Source organism: Trichomycterus rosablanca, chromosome 21, assembly GCF_030014385.1.
Source record: "Trichomycterus rosablanca isolate fTriRos1 chromosome 21, fTriRos1.hap1, whole genome shotgun sequence".
Taxonomy (NCBI): domain Eukaryota; kingdom Metazoa; phylum Chordata; class Actinopteri; order Siluriformes; family Trichomycteridae; genus Trichomycterus; species Trichomycterus rosablanca.
Window position 1 is genome coordinate 10,653,731 of NC_086008.1, and position 15,240 is coordinate 10,668,970.

General features: G+C 40.0%; 1 protein-coding gene across 1 annotated transcript; it reads left to right on the top strand.

Annotated features, from left to right (window-relative positions):
• Positions 1-215: 215 nt before the first annotated feature.
• Positions 216-9,263, top strand: mblac2 (metallo-beta-lactamase domain containing 2). Its single transcript, XM_063018169.1, has 2 exons — positions 216-661; positions 8,757-9,263. Exons 1-2 carry the CDS (start codon positions 220-222, stop codon positions 9,143-9,145), a joined length of 831 nt encoding a protein of 276 aa, XP_062874239.1. The 5' UTR covers positions 216-219; the 3' UTR covers positions 9,146-9,263.
• Positions 9,264-15,240: the final 5,977 nt, after the last annotated feature.

Consider the following 15,240-nt stretch of genomic DNA (forward strand, 5'->3'; position numbering starts at 1 on the left):
CGAATGGTTCGAATAGGTTCTCGGTTCTCAAACCGGGAATCAAGGAATCGAACGGTTCGAATCGGTTCTCCGTTCACAGACCAGGAATCGAATGACACGACTCGATTCCCGCTGTAGTATTACGCTAGACAGGCACCACCCGGGGTTGGTGGTTTTCGCTGCAGAAGCTCGTCGTTAATCGGACTGGGTTCGTACCGACACCACCGTGCCTGCGTTGTGATGTCCGCGACGGACTGGTACGCGCACAAGTCGCTCGAAAACGGCATGTTTTGGATCCAGGAGCGTTTCTACGAATCGGGGAACCGGGCGAACATCTGGCTGATCCGCGGATCGCACCAGGACGTGTTGGTCGACGCCGGGCTCGGCCTGCGCAGTCTGCCCGAGTATATCGGCTCGAAAGGTCTTCTAGGGGAGGGCAGCAAGCGCAAAAACCCTCTTCTGGCGATCGGAACACACGTGCATTTCGATCATTCGGGTGGGCTGCACCAGTTCCAACAGGTGGGCGTGCATGAGGCTGAGGTCGATGCCCTGGCTAACGGAGACAATTTCGAGACGGTGACATGGCTCTCAGACAGGGAGATCGTGGAGGTTCCGTGTCCCGGCTGGACCGCCCGGCAGTACAAAGTCAAACCAGTGCAGCCAACCCACATACTGCAGGAAGGTGGGTACAGTGGTGCTGCTTCATGCTAGAATCGACTCTCATTCATCCTTTGCTAATGCAGTGACCAGCAAACCAATGGGATCACACCTACTGTATGTAAAGCATAGCTTATAGCAGGGGTGTCAAACTCATTTTCACGAGGGCCACATCGGCATTATTGTGGCCCTCAAAGGGCCGATTGTAACGTATCCTGCTGTGATTGCAGTCTGTTGTTTTTCTTGGAGGCTAAATTCTGCATTTATATTGTCCTCCTTTACCACAGACACAGCCTCATAACACACCGTTTTCTCTTCCTGAAGCACAAACTTGTTTTCATTTTCATTAAATTTCCTCCTTCTGCTTAATTTTCTTACTTATCTTCTGGTACATTTTGGGATTATGTGTAAATATTTCTTAACATCATCTACTGGCGGGATGTGTCACTTTGCAGGTCACAACATCAGCATGCATTTTGAGAGATGCAGTTAATGTAGGATTTTACAGTGTATTTTAAGACAATTGTTCTGCCCTCACTAATAGTTTATCCCCCTTGCTCAGCTAGACAGACAGACAGACAGACAGCTCTCTTCAGAATACAGTCGGTTTATTTGCTTCCCAGCTGTGTGATACACTGTGTGCACCAGAATGAAGTAAAAATACAAACAATAAAAACAATAAAGAACCTAATACAGTAAAAGCACACAGCTGTAGTCAAGTGTTACATCTGGTACAATATGAGATTTAACCAAATGTAAAATAGCATTAACGAGTTAGCATTTTGTGTAAGAATACTTATTGCTATAGTAACGGTGACGATTGTATTTAATTACGGTAAATTTGTAACTAAAGCGCTGTGATATACTCACTAAACATTTACAAACAACTGAGAATATAAACGCCACCACTTACAGACGATGCTTTGGTATTATATTGCAAGATAATTATTTATATTTATTATTATTGTTTACATTACTACCCGCGTTCTTTTGCCGTAAAAGTCACATGGCTTCTCAGCGAAGGTCAAAGTTAGTTGCCATGACTACGATGCCAACGGTTGCCCTTAAAGGCGCAGGAGTCCCATTAAATTATAAGTGCGTCTCTGTAACGACTCGAACCATCACAACAATCGTACAGTCGTTTAAGCTCCGAGTTTGACACCCCTGGCTTATAGGGACCATCACTGGAACAGTGGTTGCTTCTCAGATTCTGACAGGGATTTGATAATTTAGGTAGGGTGATGCTCATAAGAGGTCACACAAGGATGAGAAATCTGTTTTGTGTAGGTGTAGCATGGTGATTACATGTACGCCAGGGTACATTAAAACACATGCAGTAGGTGCATTGACTGAATAATATTGCGTCCATGTATTGGTGAGTGAAAGGATGGATGATTAATATTAAATTAGCACCCTTGTCAGTATGTATAACTGCCTTGCACCCAGTGTTTCTACATGAGCTCTGGACCAAATTTGACCCCGATCAGGATGAAGATGTTACTGAAGAGAAATGAAAAAGTAATTGAATGTAAAAGCTAGATACAATAATAGTTTATCCTGGCCAGGGTCACGGTGTGTCGGTTTCCTTGGAATCACAAGGCGCAGTGCAGAAACACACCCTGGACAGGACACCAGTCTTATTTTCGATGGGTTTTGAAAAGAGGACTGGTGTCCTGTCCAGGGTGTGTCAGGAAAAGAGGACTGGTGTCCTAACCTTTCCCTCCCCCCCATGACATAGCCAATCTTGTCCGTATGTAGACGCCCGGCCGGCAAATAGCACCACTGGGGATTCGAACCCTTGATCCCAGAACTAGTGTGCTAGTGCAATATACAGTACATCAAACAAATTAAAGTGAGCGCTCAGGTGGCGCAGCGGTAAAATACGCTAGCACACCAGAGCTGGGTTTTTGAACACATCATATCGAATTTCAGCTCTGCCACCCGGCTGGTCTGGGCGGCCGCATGAACAACGATTGGCTGTTGTTCATAGGGTAGGGGCAAGCCAGATCATGGGTCCTCGTGGCTGGTGCAGTTGCGACCTCTGCTGGCTGATTGATGGCACCTGCACAGGGCTGTGGAATAATGCTGATCAGGGTGTGGCTCTCCGTGCACAGTGCTGATCGATATATATGAACTCAACTCGTGCAGGTAAAAAAATGCAGGCTGTACTGAGCACGTCGGAGGGGGCGTGTGTCAGTTGAGAAGCGTCCTCAGTCAGCGGTGGAGGGTTGAACCAAAGTGAACCAAACTTGTGGTCTTATTGATGAATAAAAACAGTCATTGATGCGGAGCACCAGTGTGACTGGTCCCAACACACGAACCAGACACGTTTGCCTGCTAAACATGAGTATGTAAGTTATAAGCCAGGTCTTTGGGGAGCTTTGAATCTAACACACATACAGTCACACACACAATGCAGATGTAATGACCACCCCTTGTGGAAAAACAATCTAAATGTTAAACATGACTGCGTATGTCAGTGCGTTGCAAGCCAGGAATATGCTGTGCTATCTAAAATGTTTTCAGGTACACAAAACTACACCATTGCTAAAAGGTCTAGGGCAGTTGTAGCCTAGTGGTTACGATACTGGACTAGTAATCAAAAGGTTGCTAGTTCAAGCCCCACCCTGCCAGGTTGTCACTGTTGGGCCCTTGAGCAAGGCCCATAACACTCAATTGAATAGACAGTATACTGTCAGATTACTGTAAGTGCTAAATGCAGAAAATGTAAATATGTACAGATACAGCTTTAGCAGATGCTTTTATCAAAAGTGACTTTTGTTACCAAATACAGTAGAAACAATTGGGGTTTAAAGACCTTGCTCAAGGGCCAAACAGTGGCAACTTGGCAGTGGTGGGGTTTGAACCAGCGACCTTTTGATCACTAGTCCCGTACCTTAAAGGCTGAGCTTCTCCTCATGGTAAAACATCCACCTAAAACATCCACCTACCTACTAAATGTGAGTTACAAGCCCCGCAGGCAGCACGGTGGCTAAGTGGGCAGCACTGTCACCTCACAGCAAGAAGGTCCTGGGTACGATACCCAGGTGGGGCGGTCTGGGTCCTTTCTGTGTGGAGTTTGCATGTTCTTCCCGTGTCCATGTGGGTTTCCTCCCACCGTCCAAAGACATGCAAGTGAGGTGAATTGAAGACACTAAATCGTCCATGACTGTGTGTAATGTGTAATGAGTAACTACCGTTCCTGTCATGAATGTAATCAGTGTAAAACATGACGTTAAAATCCTAATAAACAAACAAACAAACTTGGCAATGGTGGGGTTTGAACCAGCGAACGTTTGATCACTAGTCCATACCTTAACTGTTGAGCTTCTCCTTGTGGTAACGGCTACATATCATCATATCATCTAAACAAGCCCGTCCCATGAAGTGCTTTATATTGAAATTAGTATCAACACCCCCCATCCTTTCAACACAAACACATGTACACATAAACTACTACAGTAGTACAAAACCTTATTTTATACAGTCGTATTCAAAATGACTTTATGGCATAGTGGCCATTAATTTAAATGAAAATAATGGACTGTAATAATGGACTCTGAACTGTGATTTGAACTAAGTTAAACTTTAGACAAGACACGGTCAATATAATCATGTGGCAGACTATAGAACGAGAAATTAATTGAATGAGGCTGTCTGCTCGCATTCAAAGCTGAAACTATCCAGCACTAAACATCGATTTTCCCAGTACACCCATCAATCTCAGACTAACAGAGTATACGTGATTAGAGAATTAGAATTAGAGAATAAACTTCCATTGTTATGCAAGCTTACCTGCACACATTATGGGGAGATTGGGAGGTCTGATCATCCTAATTAATACTTGGACACCCCAAAACTGGCAAAATGAAACTAGCTAATGTGCAGTTGGCACATTCTAATTCAGAAACTCAGACAACAAGAGCATTAAACAGGCTAGATAGCTACTTACATTACCATGCAGAGCCTTCTTTGGCTTTGACAAGTGCAAGCTTAATGAAAACACAACCAGGCAGGCAGACAAGAGTAGAAATGGTATAATCCACTGAATTATATATACAGCAATGAATGTGGAAGATATACACAGCCATAACATTAAAACCACCTCCTTGTTTCTACACTCACTGTCCATTTTATCAGCTCCACTTACCATATAGGAGCACTTTGTAGTTCTACAATTACTGACTGTATTCCATCTGTTTCTCTGCATGCTTTGTTAGTTCTTTAATGATCAGGACTCTCCCAGGACCACTACAGAGCAGGTATTATTTGGGTGGTGGGTCATTCTCAGCACTGCAGTGACACTGACATGGTGGTGGTGTGTTAGTATGTGTTGTGCTGGCATGAGTGGATAAGACCTCACCTTGCTGGACTGAGAATAGTCCACCAACCAAAAATATATCCAGCCAACAGCGCCCTGTGGGCAGCGTCCTGTGGGCAGCGTCCTGTGACCACTGATGAAGGTCTAGAACAGGGGTGTCAAACTCATTTTCACCGAGGGCCACATCAGCATTATGGTGGCCCTCAAAGGGCCGATTGGAACGTATCCTGCTGTGATTGCAGTCACATTGCTGTTTTTCTTGGAGGCTGAATTCTGCATTTATATTGTTCTACTTTACCACAGACACAGCCTCATAACACAAGAGACGCACCGTTTTCTCTTCCTGAAGCACAAACTTGTTTTCACTTTCATTAAATTTCCTCCTTCTGCTTAATTTTCTTAATTATCTTCTTGTACATTTTAGGATCATGTGTAAATATGTGTAACATCATCTACTGGCGGGCTGTGTCACTTTGTAGGTCACAAAATTAAAGATGCAGTTTGTTTAGGATTTTACAGTGTATTTTTAAAACAATCATTCTGCCCTCACTAATAGTTTATCCCCCTTTCTCAGCTAGACAGACAGACAGACACAGACAGCTCCCTTCAGAATACAGTCGGTTTATTTGCTCCCCAGCTGTGTGCATCAAAATGAAGTAAAAATACAAACAATAAAAACAATAAAGAACCTAATACAGTAAAAGCACACAGCTGTAGTCAAGTGTTACATCTGGTACAATATGAGATTTAACCAAACGTAAAATAACGAGTTAAAATTGTGTGTAAAGATACTAATTGCTATAGTAACGTAACAACAGTATTTAATTACGGTAAATTTGTAACTAAAGCGCTGTGATATACTCACTAAACATTTACTAACAACTGAGAATATAAACGCCACTTCTTACAGACGATGCTTGGGTATTATATTGCAATATAATTATTTGTATTTATTTATTATTGTTTACATTACTGACTACGCTTCTTTTGCCGTAAAAGTCACATGGCTTCTTAGCGAAGGTTAAAGTTAGTTGCCATGACTACGATGTCGCGTTGTCTCTTAAAGGCGCAGGAGCGCATTAAATTATAACGACTCGAACCATCACAAAGTCGTTTAAGCTCTCGCGGGCCGGATCAAATGACGCGGCGGGCCGGATCTGGCCCGCGGGCCGTGAGTTTGACACCCCTGGTCTAGAAGATGACCAACTCAAACAGCAGCAATAGATGAGCGATCGTCTCCGACTTTACATCTACAAGGTGGACCAACTAGGTAGGAGTTTACAGAGTGGACAGTGAGTGGACACGGTATTTAAAAACTCCAGCAGCGCTGCTGTGTCTGATCCACTCATACCAACACCATGTCATTGTCACTGCAGTGCTGAGAATGATCCAACACCCAAATAATACCTACACTGTAGTGGTCCTGAGGGGGTCCTGACCATTGAAGAACAGGGTGAAAGCAGGCTAAAAAAGCATGCAGAGAAACAGATGGACTACAGTCAGTAATTGTAGAACTACAAAGTGCTTCTATATGGTTAGTGAAGCTGATAAAATGGACAGTGAGTGTTTAATATACACCCACAGAGCACTTTATTAGGAACACCTATCTAGTATATATAGTTATGGATTGTTTCAGAAGCTATACCTACCATACTGATGAACTTAGTGGGTATACAATTACTGACTGTAGCCCATCTGTTGCTCTGTACATTTCCACTGCACTGCACTCGTCAAGTGTGGGTGATATGATGTTCGATTGCTGTGCACGTGTCGGAGGGCGCGTGGGGCGGCCTCGTTTCAGGAGCGGGGACCAGCATTAGTGAGAGGATGATTGACGGGCAGTAATCGGATGCACTAAAGTGGGAGAAAAAGGGAAAAAAAAAAGATTCACAAATATTAAATTAGGTTCACGGTTCTTTTCTAAGCTTTTTAAGGGGAAATCTATCCACATGTTGGATTTCCGGGTAGTCATTTGCCTCGTACCCACAGTCCGACTCCCCTCATCCTGACGTTTTCACTCGATCTTAAGTGGAATCGAATTTAACTTAATTACATGAGTCTTAACGGAGGAAGAATGTGGTCCGAGAGGCAATCCTAGTGCCTAATGTGGTTTTCATGTCAGTCTGAATTGTCTTGAGATGGTGGGCTATGCGATTATCCCGCAAATGGTCAGGGAATCGATGCAGTCGGACCCACACCTTACAAAGCGTGATGGATTTTGTTATCGTCCACTGAGAGAAGTAATGCAAACAGAGATGAGCTCATGCACTGGATACCAACCAGGACTTGGTAACAAAAACATGGAATTCAAAGTATATATGGAATAGAAATAATTCTGATTCTATAGTACAATTCTTTTCTATAAATAAAAATACACTTGAGGTTATTATTACAGGTCCTGATCCCAGCAACAAGTGACCCGAGTTTGAGTCTAAGCCAGCAGTCCCCAACCTTTTTTGCACCACGGACCGGTTTCATATAAGATATACACCGATCATCCATAACATTAAAACCACCTCCTTGTTTCTACACACATTGTTAATTTTATCAGCTCCACTTACCACATAGAAGCACTTTGTAGTTCTACAATTACTGACTGTAGTCTGTCTGTTTCTCTGCATGCTTTTTTAACCTGCTTTCACCCTGTTCTTTAATGGTCAGGACCCCCACAGGACCACTACAGAGCAGGTATTATTTAGGTGGTGGATCATTCTCAGCACTGCAGTGACACTGACATGGTGGTGGTGCATTAGTGTGTGTTGTGCTGGTATGAGTGGATCAGACACAGCAATGCTGATGGAGTTTTTTAAAACATCACTGTCACTGCTGGACTGAGAATAGTCCACCAACCAAAAAAAAATATCCAAACACAGCAGTGGATCAGACACAATTAATAACTGTAATCCATCTATTTCTCTACATACTTTTTTAACCTGCTTTTACTCTGTTCTTCGATGGTCAGGACCCCCACAGGACCACCGCAGAGCAGCTATTACTCAAGTGGTGGATCATCCTCAGCACTGCAGTGACACTGACATGGTGGTGGTTTGTTAGTGTGTGTTGTGCAGGTATGAGTGGATCAGACAAAGCAGCGCTGCTGGAGTTTTTAAATACCGTGTCCACTCACTGTCCATTCTGTTAAAGACTCCTACCTAGTTGGTCCACCTTGTAGATGTAAAGTCAGAGACGATCGCTCATCTATTGCTGCCGTTTCTTCTAGACCTTCATCAGTGGTCACAGGACGCTGCCCACGGGCACTGTTGACTGGATATATTTTTGGTTGGTGGACTATTCTCAGTCCAGCAGTGACAGTGAGGTGTTTAAAAACTCCAGAAGCACGGCTGTGTCTTATCCACTCATACCTGCACAACACACACTAACACACCACCACCATGTCAGTGTCACTGCAGTGCTGAGAATGATCCACCATATAAATAATACCTGCTCTGTGGTGGTCCTGTGGGGGTCCTGACCATTGAAGAACAGGGCGAAAGAAGGCTAAAAAAGTATGTAGAGAAACAGATGGACTACAGTCAGTAATTGTAGAACTACAAAGTGCTTCTATGTGGTAAGTGGAGCTGATAAAATGGACAGTGAGGGTAGAAACAAGGAGGTGGTTTTAATATTATGGCTGATCGGTGTATATTTGTAGTGGGTGTGTTGCATCTGCATTGCCACAACCCCACAAATCACCTGATTTTCTGTTTCCTGTATAATTTCTACCCCGTTCGATTTGTGCTGTGTCAGTGCTGCAGTGCAGTCTCATATCCTATTCCTGTACACCCTTCTTCTTCCTTAGGTAACGTCATCAATCTCGGGGACAGGCAGCTGACGGTGCTGCACATGCCGGGTCACTCAAGAGGCAGCATCTGTCTCCACGACAAGGACAACAAGATGCTCTTCAGTGGGGACGTGGTCTACGACGGCTCCATGATCGACTGGCTGCCCTACAGCGCCGTCGGAGACTACGTTCGCAGTTGCCAGAGACTGGTAGAGATGGTGGATAAGGAGGAAGTAGAACAGGTCATGCCCGGGCACTATAATACCTTCGGGGCTAAGAGGCTGCATCGTCTGGCGTCCAACTACATCTCCAGAGCTGGAGCTTGTCACAAAGTCACAACCTCTGCTGTAAAGTCTATAGCCAGTTTGGCTCTACGGGCTTCCAATTCCTGCTGTGCCTGTAATTAGTTGGTAAAGTGTACTGGACTAAATCAGGACGACTCTCCTGGGTTTATGGGTAATATGGTGTGGCTGTATTCAATGGGTTTTGTGTGATGTGAAGTGATGTGAAGGTCAAAGGGTTATTTTTGCACATATTCCACTGGTCTAGTTTAAAACATGATATGCTAGACGTAGTCATGAATATTGTTGGGTTATTTTCTATCATGCTAGATAGTGGGGCAAATTCCGTCAGCGATGGACTGCACTGGATTATGCTACTTTAATATCATATGGCATTATTTGGTTTTAAATCTCCCCCACCTTCAATTTGTAAGCTTTCAGGCACTGAACTGCAAGTAGATGCAGAAAGGGCTTGGCACCAATATTGGCGTGAAGCATTTGCAGGCTGCGGAACGTATTTCCAGAAATAACATAACAGTATGAAGATAGACTTGCTGGCCACTTTATTAGGAACAACTGTACACAAACTAATTATTTACATGTAATTATCCAATCCGACAGTCAGTTGGCATGCATTATACATTTAGAGGTCACTTTAAACATCAAATGGGGTAAAAGTAATACTAGTGACTTTGTGGTTTGGTTGTTGGTGCCAGAAGTTGCCTGGTCTGGTGACATTCTGTTGTGACAGGTCAAAATCTGGCATTGACCCTACACTATAGGCAGAGGTGGAAAGAGTACTAAAATATTGTACTCAAGTAAAAGTACTATTACTTTAATGAATTTTTACTTAAGTTACTAGTCTAAAAATCTACTCAAGTAAAAAGTAACTCATTTAAAATGTACTCAGAGTAAACGTTACTTAGTTACTTTTTTTAACAGGGGAGGGTGACAAGTAGATATAAATCAGTAGTTGTTTTTTATTCAAATATAATAGAAAAAACATGTTGATAGAACATTTAAAACATTTAGGGATGTGTAATGTGTCATTTTAGTACAGACATCCCATAAAACTTTTTCAAACTGTATAACCACTAGTGATGGGTCGTCCGTGAACGATCTGATTCTATTGAACGGCTCTTTAAAATGAACGAAAGGAACCGAGTCGTGCCTTTGGGAGTCGTTGCCTCGCTGCATGAACAAAAGAATGAAGAGCCATTTTTTTGAACGGCTCTTTAAAAGGAACCGAGCCAAAAGATCCGACTCCCCATCGCAGAATTTACTGCAGCAGTTAACCAGACGCGATTTTTTAAGCGTTTATTTTACTCAGTAACGGATGTTATTTAAAATGTAGCGAATTACAATTCTTAATACAAAACATACTTAAGTAAAAGTCAAATTACTGGTTGTAAAATCTACTTTAAAAAGTACAAGTACAAGCCGCTCAGGTGGCGCAGCGGTAAAAGACACACGCTGCAACCAGAGCTGGATTTCGAAGGAGCGTCGTTTCGAATCCAGCTCTGCCTTCACGGTCGAGGCTGGTCGGCTATGGACAACGATTGGCCTGTTGTCCGGGTGGGGGGCGGGACTTGAGACCGTAGGGGATGCCCTCTCAGGAACGGGGCGGTCGCGCCCTCTGCTGGCTTGTTGGTGGCGCCTGTATGGAGACGGGAGGGGGTGTGGCGGAGTGTGTGATCCTCCGTGCACAGTACTCTGCCACGCTACACTCGTCAAATGTGGGTGATAAGACGGTCGATTGGCTGTGCACGTGTCGGAGGAGGCGTGGAACGGCCTCGTCAGCCCCAATCAGGAGCAGGAATCCGCACTAATGAGAGGATGATAGATGGGGACGAAATTGGACGTGCTAAATAAAAAAAAAACAAGTACACCAAAAAACTACTCAATTACAGTAACGCGAGTAAATGTAAATCGTTACTTTCCACCTCTGACTATAGGTCATCATTGCTTGCTGGCGTTTGGTCACCATGGTTTAACTGACCCCAAGCAAAAAAAAAAAAAAAAAAGCAAATGCCATGGGGGTACAGCGCTGGGTTCCTACATGAACAGCGAGTGACTGTTGTTCAACAGCAGGGTGGCGGGGGGGACGTCATAACAGATGCAATTACGACCTCTGCTGGCTGATTGATGCCGCCTTCACAGAGTCGAGGGATAATGGGATCAGGGTGTGTTTTTCCGTACGCAAAGCTGATCCACGTATAAACTCGCACACGTGTCGGAGTGGGCGGGTGTTAGTCACGGCTCTCCTCAACCAGGGTGGAGATAGACATAAAATGAGTAGCAAATTATGAACTGAATAGGAATAAGTTTTGCGCTATTCTGCAATAAATGAATAAAGCAAGAAATGAAAAATACCAGCATTAATTTTCCATATACGTTTTTTTGTTTGGCTCAAAAGAATGTGAATTTCAGCTTGGCTAAGGACGGCAGGGTGGTTTAGTATGCAGCTAAGGTGCACGCAGGTTCATTGACCTAGGTTTGATCCGTGACTCTGGTTAATGTCTGTGTGGAGTTTAAGTGTATCGAATATGAACATGCTAATATAGTATAGAACTTATTTATTCTGTTTGCCAAACTGCATGCATAGCTAAAGAAGCACAGACACTAACTGTAAAGTAGAAATACTTAATTCAATTAAATAGTATACACCGATCAGGCATAACATTATGACTTCCTAATATTGCGTTCTTTCTTTCTTTTTTCTTTCTTTTTTTTAATTTCTTTTTTCTTTATTTTATCTATCTTTCTTTATTTATGTATTTTTCTTTCTTTCCTTTTCCTTTTCTTTCTTTTTTCCTTCTTTTTTTTTTTTTTTTACTTTACATTTTTCGTCATAATATTATGCCTGGTCGGTGTAAATTGGAAGATGCACAATGCGCTTTTCATTGCTACTGTATCCGGCGGGTTTATTATACTGTATGTTAAGATACACATTCAAAGATAAACAGGGTTTATTAAATTCATTACGTGACCAAAAATATGTAAACACTTTTGTAATTTTCAACCACTTAATTTGCATAAAGGTGCATAAAATCAAGCACACGGCTATGCAATCTTCACAGACGAACGTTGTTGGTAGAGCTAAATAACCTTCAGACTTTCCATCCATGGTGTGAAGTGAGAGATCTAGGAGCAACAACTGCTCAGACTGAAAGTTTGACACTACACAAGCTTATAAAACAGAACTGAATTTGCACACAAGCCTAAGATCAAAATGTGCAATGCTGGATGAAACAGTATTTATTGGTCACCAGAATAAACCTTATAATTGACTACTTTAGTGCCAACTGTAAAGTTTTGTGGATACGTAATAAAATATCATTGTTTTTGTTTGTTTGCGGCCATTTGGGACTATAGGTGATGTTCAGGTGTCCACATTTGGTCACATGTGATGTATTTTATTTTGCCTACTTTGTCTTGCTTTTTATGATGTATTAATGCAATTATAATATTGGTGAATACAATTGCATCTAAAGACAGGTATGACAGTGTTGAATTCTAAATGAAACAGTGATAAGTGTAATGTATGGTGGGTAATTTATTACTGCTGAAGCAAGAACTCCTAAATTCAGCCACAATGTACCAACTCTATCTTCAGTGCCTCTTTACACTGTTACCTCACAAGGCTTGTAATGCAACTGCTGGAATATGTTGGAACCTGTTCACAATATACTGGCTTTAAATTCGTACACTTTGTCTTTTTGATTTTTTTATACTTTTATTTTATACTATTATAAACACAAGCACACAAGCCTAAGATCAAAATGCACAAAGCCTAGCATTAGCTAAATGGTGCAATAAACAACCACTACTGAACTAATGGAAACCCAGAAATCTGGGGGCTTGATGGACTATTGCCAGACAAATCTTGAATAAAATACTGCCCAAATACATCAATAAGTAAATAAATAATGATTTTATCTAAAATGACAAAAATTTAGGTAAATCTTAAAACTCATGTAATGTTTTCGTAATAGTAGATAAAAGTAGAACATGCCAAATAGGATACTTGAAAGAAAAAGAGAAAAAAGAAAGAAAAAAGAATGAAAGAAAAAGAGAAAAAAAGAAAGAAAAAAGAGAAAAAAAAGAAAGAAAAAAGCAAAAAATAGAATAAAGAAAAAAAAGAATAAATAAAGAAAAAAGAAAGATAGAAAAATGATGAAGAAAAATAAAAATAAAGAAAGAAAGAAAAAAGAGAAAGAAAGGAAAAAGAAAAAAGGAAGAAAGAGGAAAAAATGAAAGGAAATAAAGAAGGAAAAAAGTAAAAAGAATTAAAGAGAAAAAAATTAAAAAATTAAAAAGAAAGACAGACAGAAAGAAAGGAATATAGAAAAAAAAGAAAAAAAAGATAAAAAGAAAAAGGAAAGACAAAGAAAGAAAGAAAAAGAAATCAATAATTAAAAGAGAATAATGAAAAAAGAAAGAAAGAGATAAAAAGAAAAAAAAAGAAAGAAAAAACAAAAGACAAAGAAAAAAAGAAAGAAAAAAAGAAAGAAAAAAAGAAAGACAAAAGAAAGACAAAAGAAAGAAAGACAAGAGGAAAAAGAAAAAAGAAAGAAAAAGAAAAAAGAATAAAAAGACAGAAAAAAGAAAAATGAAAAAAAATTAAAAAAGAAAGAGAAAAAACAATAAAAGAAAGAAAAAAGAAAAACAGAAAGAAAAAGAAAAAAGAGAGAAAAAAAAGAAAGAACGAAAGAAAAAAAGAAAGAAAAAAGAAAAGAAAATAGGAATGAAAAAAGAAAGAAAGAAAGAAGAAAGAAAGAAAAAAAATAGAAAAAAATTAAATAGAATAAAGAAAAAAGAAAGAAAAAAGAAAGTAAGAAAAAGAAAGAAAAAAGTAAGAAAGAAAAAAGATAGAGAAAGAAAAAAGAAAGAAAAAAAAGAATAAAGAAAGAAAAAAGAAAAAAGTATAAAGAAAAAATAAAGAAAGAAAAAAGAAAGTAAGATAAAAAAGTAAAAACAGAAAAAGAAAAAAGAAAAAGAAAGAAATAAAGAAAAAGAAAAAAAAGAAGAGAGAAAAAGAAAAAATAGAAAAAAGAAAGAAAACAGAATAAATAAAGAAAAAATAAAGAAAGAAAAAATAAAGAAATATTAAAAAGAAAAAGAAAAAGAAACAAAAAAGAAAGACAAAAAATAAAAAAAGAAAGAAAAAAGAAAGAAAAAAGAAAGAAAAAAGAAAGAAAAAAGAGAAAAGAAAAAAAGAAATTCAACAAGAAAGAAAGAAAAAAGAATAAAAAGAATAAGAAAAAAAGAAAAAAGAAAGAAAGAAAGAAAAAGAAAGAATGAAAAAAGATAGAAAGAAAGAAAAAAGAAAGAGAAATTAAAAAGACAGAAGGAGAACAGCATGAAAGGTGGCTAACCAAGTATATAGAGAAACAAATGGACTACATTCAGTAAATGTAGAACTACAAAGTGCTTCTATATGGTAAGTGGAGCTGATAAAATGAATAGAAGAAGAAGAAACAAGGAGGTGATTTTAATGTTATGGCTGTTTTTTTTAAACTAGTGTCAGCTACAAATATTTTTGAGTTGAATACATACACCAAGGAGTAAATACATCCCAAACAAGATGATTTAAATACAGCTTATTTCTACCCAAGTATTTAGACTCAAGTATTTAGAACAAGCTTGACCAAATGGTTGAGCAGATCATTAAAGGGTTTTAATAGAAGAATTAGGTTTGAACTCCTGTGAACTCCCACCATGAAATGAAATTAAATGAGAAGCAATATTATGGGATGTTTTGTAACTGTAACTGACATTTGTAAATGTAACTGACATTTCAACGGAAAATGGAAGAATTTGCAGCTGGACTAGGATGTAATGTTTCTTTAGTACCACTAGAGGGGGGCATTGACTTTCATATCCTGCTTTATTCAATCTCCCCTTCGTTGGAGTTGTCATTAAAATGGCACATCAGACAAAAGCTTGTATGCTCTGGCTGCCTAACATCCATCTCATCATTTAAGACATTTCTATGTTGGCATGCTTTTCATTTTTAAAAGCTGAAATTTTCTCACCTCAATTACCACAAGCCTGATTCCTTAATAATGAGTGAGTGGGTGTGACATGTATAATTTCCTTTAAAATCCTTAAATATTTTTTGGCAGATGTCATTGCGATGCATGTGTTTGGCAGGAACGTATGAAGTTGAGATTCAGAAGGAATATGTTTGACACGCTTCTCAGTCAGGATAAAGTGAT